The following is a 5,403-nucleotide window of genomic DNA, read 5'->3' on the forward strand; positions in this document are numbered from 1 at the left end:
TTTGCTGCTTCTGCACTATTAGGACGAGATTTTGTAGTCGATAAATGGAGTTTTCAGATAAAAAAAAAAATAATGGTTTTAATTGATTTTTTTTGTCAATTCTAATAAATTACAATGTTAGCTTCCAAATTATGCAGTCGAAATTACCTAAATATTACTGAATTATTAAAAAAAAAATTTAATCGCGTTAGCAAGTGAAGAAATTGCCGCCACCTTGTTTAAATTGAAACATGCAATGTACTTACGCTAATTTCTCTCGTTGGGTTTTGTAATTCAATAACAACTTGTTTGTCTCGAGCACTTCCAACCGCAGATTAGCATCAGTCGCCTCCTTTGAGACCCGGAAATCGCTCGGGGTCATCAGCAAAACATCCGAGTCTTTTTCCTGAACTGGACCAGGACCAGCATTCTTGGCTAATGGATTCCCAGACTGAAGTTTTGTATCGGGCTGAACGTCTACTAGCTGCGGCTCGGGAGAAAGAACCAGTCGGCTAGCAGGAGAGAGTCTTTCAGATGAATTCTCGGGAGGAGTCTGGTTCATTTTAATCAGCCTCTCTGGCCCTTCTTCAAATCTAGGTTTGACCAAAGGTTTTTCAATCGTAAACTGTAAATAAATGAAATTTTAAATTCAAATTCATGTCAAATCCTGGTGAAAATGAACAAACGGTGCAGTTTTAGGCTTTAATATATGTACATTTGAGTTCTGCAACCATACAAAAAAAAAAATACAGCAAAATGTCACTTTAAATGTAAGATCCCTTAGCACATTGAAAAATAGAGTGGAAGGGATGTCACTTGATGTATGATCCCTTAGCACAATGAAAAATAGGATAGGGGAAGTTACTTTGAATGTAAGATCTCTTAGCACAATAAAAAAGTAGAGGTATGTCACTTTATAGGTGAGATCCCTTAGCAAAATGAAAAAAAAAGTAGGGCATGTTACTTTAAAAGTAAGATCCCTTAGCACAATGATAAATAAGGTCGAATGTGGGATTTTTCTTTAAATGTGAGATCACTTTTCAAATTAAAATATTGGGTGGGGAGATGTCACTTTAAATGTAAGATCCCTTAGCACATTGAAAAATAGGTTTGGTGGGGAAGTCACATTACATATAAGATCCCTTAGCACAATGCAAAATAGGATAGGGAGAAATAACTTTAAATGGAAGATCCCTTACCACAATGAAAAAAAAGTAGAGTATTGTCACTTTAAAGTTAACGTCCCTTAGCACATTGAAAAATATGGTGGGGGATGTATGATCCCTTAGCATAAGGAAAACTAGAGTGAGAGGATATCTCTTTAAATATGAGATCCCTTAGCACAATTAAAAATAAGGTTGGGAGTGGGATTTTGTTATAAACACATTAAAAAATAGTAGGGGTCAGAGTGGACCTGGGAGCAAATAGCAATTAAAGGGTGGCTCCACACTCCCCAAAGCCTGCAAGCTGGGGCCTAACCACTGGATATAGTGTAAGGTCATATCCAGGACCACAGATATATATAGATAGGTACAGAGATTGAGAACGCACTAAAAATGTGGCTTCATTTCGGTACCTAACTTACCTGGGTGGGTTGCCTGTAGGCGGAGAAAAACCGTGTCACACAGACAGACAAACAGTATGAAAATTTATAATAAGATATAACAAAAATAAAAAAAGAAATAATACCATCAAAATAGACAATTCTCACCTGATTTTCAATGTCTTTGGTTATAGCTTTTTCCATCTTGATAGGAATTTCGGGACTGAAAAAAGAAAACCAAATTGCTAACTTAACGATACAAATCCGATACACACATATATATGTGTATATATATATATATATATATATATATATATATATATATATATATATATTTAAAATATAATTATTTATTATTTTTTTATAACTTTTTACAAACGAAGCACACATTCGCATAAACACACACACACAAATACTTAAACATGCACACATTCACTCTTCAAACTAAACAAGTTTAACTCAGCACACACACACACACACTCGCATAAACACACACATACTCGCATAAACACACCAATACACACAAACACAAAGTATTACTCTGTGTGTGCGTGCGTGCGTGCGCGCATGTAAACCAACCGGAAAAGCACGCCCACCTTCACTCTTCAAACCAAACAAGTTTAAATCAACCAATGAAAAGGCAGCTACGTAACACACACTCCATAAAAGGTAAAAAAGGTTGTAACGTCGATTGCGATCTGTTTGATTTTTCCCGGAAAAATGTTAACCGTTCCACATCGATGGTCAAATTTTTTTTTTTTTTTTTTGCTTACATGGAGGTCAGAAGCGACTCGGGGATAAGGGTTATTGTGTGTATTGTCTATCTTACTTCCTCTGTCCCCCTCTCTCTGTATGTCGCTCTGTCTCACGCACTCCGTCTCCTCCCTCCCTCCTCTCTCGACGTATTTTTAATCAAATTTCTATTTTCTAACGTCAATTTTAGATTTAAAAATTTGAAGGAAAACATGAATTACCTCCCTTTGTCCTTTCAAATTTCACTTCGTTTTTTGTTATTTTATTATGCAATAAATTGAAATATTGAATTTCAAGCGAAACCAATGATATCTACTGAATTTTCATGTCGCAGTACTGAACACATCCAAAAATTACGAAAAACGATTCTAGAAAATTAATCTTTTCATCAAAGAAATTTAATAATATAAACTGTGTCAAAATACTATTAGAAACTCACCGATGACAAAATTAAGTTTCTTATATGTATATTATATAAACTGTGTGAATCACTTTATTGCAGACTAGCATTTCAGCCCGGCGTTGCCCGGGTGTTTTGAGGTGTATGCTGAGCAAAACAAAAAAAAAAAAAACGGTCAATTTTTTAAACTTTGACCCCTATTATGACCCCTTAAAATTTATTGTTTATGGCTCAAATAAAGTTATTAAGTTAGATCAATGTCCAAAGAACCTATATCTAAAATTTCATGTGTTTAGATCCAAAATTGTCGGAGGAGTTTGGTAGAGTTCTCAAAGGTCAAATCGTTGAACTTTGACCCCCTTAATCGCAAAATTTCTGTCACAAAACCAATCACATCGATTTTCCTCAAATCTCAGTACCCTGTATATCAAATTTCGAGTCTGTAGGCTTAAAATTGACAGAGTTATTGCGTAGGGACATGTACACACACAGATACACAGACACTTTCACAGATATATATAGATAGATTAGTTAAATATCAATATTTCACTAAATATTCGTCAAAAAATAAAATTATATCATCAAAGGATTGCTTTAAGGTTTGTTATTTCTAAAAATGTTATTTAAATCCATGCGATATTCACAAAGTTATGGCATTTTATTCTTTATCGAAGAATTTATACTGTCCATCGCTTTTATTGCTGGTCTCTTTAAATGTTGTTTCAGGACAAAAAATACAATGTCTAATGATGAAAACCTTATTTTTAATATTTGGATATATAGAGGGGATGTGGATATATTTTTAATATTTGGATATATAGATTGGATGTGGATATAGGTATATGAGAATCCTATAGACCAATGCAAGTCAACGTGTATTCAATTGAAAATTTCTAAGTCCAAACAACAGGGGATGTGGATATAGGTAGATGAGAATCCTATAGACCAATGCAAGTCAACGTGTATTCAATTGAAAATTTCTAAGTCCAAACAAGAGGGGATGTGGATATAGGTAGATCAGAATCCTATAGACCAATGCAAGTCAACGTGGATTCAATTGAAAATTTCTAAGTCCAAACAAGAGGGGATGTGGATATAGGTAGATCAGAATCCTATAGACCAATGCAAGTCAACGTGTATTCAATTGAAAATTTCTAAGTCCAAACAAGAGGGGATGTGGATATAGGTAGATCAGAATCCTATAGACCAATGCAAGTCAACGTGTATTCAATTGAAAATTTCTAAGTCCAAACAAGAGGGGATGTGGATATAGGTAGATCAGAATCCTATAGACCAATGCAAGTCAACGTGTATTCAATTGAAAAATTCTAAGTCCAAACAAGAGGGGATGTGGATATAGGTAGATCAGAATCCTATAGACCAATGCAAGTCAACGTGTATTCAATTGAAAAATTCTAAGTCCAAACAAGAGGGGATGTGGATATAGGTAGATCAGAATCCTATAGAGCAATGCAAGTCAACGTGTATTCAATTGAAAATTTCTAAGTCCAAACAAGAGGGGATGTGGATATAGGTAGATGAGAATCCTATAGACCAATGCAAGTCAACGTGGATTCAATTGAAAATTTCTAAGTCCAAACAAGAGGGGATATGGATATAGGTAGATGAGAATCCTATAGACCAATGCAAGTCAACGTGTATTCAATTGAAAATTTCTAAGTCCAAACAAGAGGGGATATGGATATAGGTAGATGAGAATCCTATAGACCAATGCAAGTCAACGTGTATTCAATTGAAAATTTCTAAGTCCAAACAAGAGGGGATGTGGATATAGGTAGATGAGAATCCTATAGACCAATGCAAGTCAACGTGTATTCAATTGAAAATTTCTAAGTCCAAACAACAGGGGATGTGGATATAGGTAGATGAGAATCCTATAGACCAATGCAAGTCAACGTGTATTCAATTGAAAATTTCTAAGTCCAAACAAGAGGGGATGTGGATATAGGTAGATGAGAATCCTATAGACCAATGCAAGTCAACGTGGATTCAATTGAAAATTTCTAAGTCCAAACAAGAGGGGATGTGGATATAGTTAGATGAGAATCCTATAGACCAACGCAAGTCAACGTGTATTCAATTGAAAATTTCTAAGTCCAAACAAGAGGGGATATGGATATAGGTAGATGAGCATCCTATAGACCAATGCAAGTCAACGTGTATTCAATTGAAAATTTCTAAGTCCAAACAAGAGGGGATGTAGATATAGGTAGATGAGAATCCTATAGACCAATGCAAGTCAACGTGTATTCAATTGAAAATTTCTAAGTCCAAACAACAGGGGATGTGGATATAGGTAGATGAGAATCCTATAGACCAATGCAAGTCAACGTGTATTCAATTGAAAATTTCTAAGTCCAAACAAGAGGGGATGTGGATATAGGTAGATCAGAATGCTATAGACCAATGCAAGTCAACGTGTATTCAATTGAACATTTCTAAGTCCAAACAAGAGGGGATGTGGATATAGGTAGATGAGAATCCTATAGACCAATGCAAGTCAACGTGTATTCAATTGCAAATTTCTAAGTCCAAACAAGAGGGGATGTGGATATAGGTAGATGAGAATCCTATAGACCAATGCAAGTCAACGTGTATTCAATTGAAAATTTCTAAGTCCAAACAACAGGGGATGTGGATATAGGTAGATGAGAATCCTATAGACCAATGCAAGTCAACGTGTATTCAATTGAAAATTTCACAGTCC

General features: G+C 35.1%; 1 protein-coding gene across 1 annotated transcript; it reads right to left on the bottom strand.

Moving 5' to 3' along the window:
* Nucleotides 1-226: 226 nt before the first annotated feature.
* On the bottom strand, nucleotides 227-1,751 carry LOC145270902 (uncharacterized). The gene is made up of 2 exons (XM_080126452.1): nucleotides 1,691-1,751; nucleotides 227-604 (listed from the first exon to the last, which is right to left on the bottom strand). The coding sequence occupies exons 1-2, from the start codon at nucleotides 1,724-1,726 to the stop codon at nucleotides 242-244; spliced, it is 399 nt and encodes a 132-aa protein (XP_079982578.1). The 5' UTR covers nucleotides 1,727-1,751; the 3' UTR covers nucleotides 227-241.
* Nucleotides 1,752-5,403: the final 3,652 nt, after the last annotated feature.

The sequence above is a fragment of the Euprymna scolopes genome, chromosome 46 (genome assembly GCF_053919585.1).
Source record: "Euprymna scolopes isolate OS-2025 chromosome 46, ASM5391958v1, whole genome shotgun sequence".
Taxonomy (NCBI): domain Eukaryota; kingdom Metazoa; phylum Mollusca; class Cephalopoda; order Sepiida; family Sepiolidae; genus Euprymna; species Euprymna scolopes.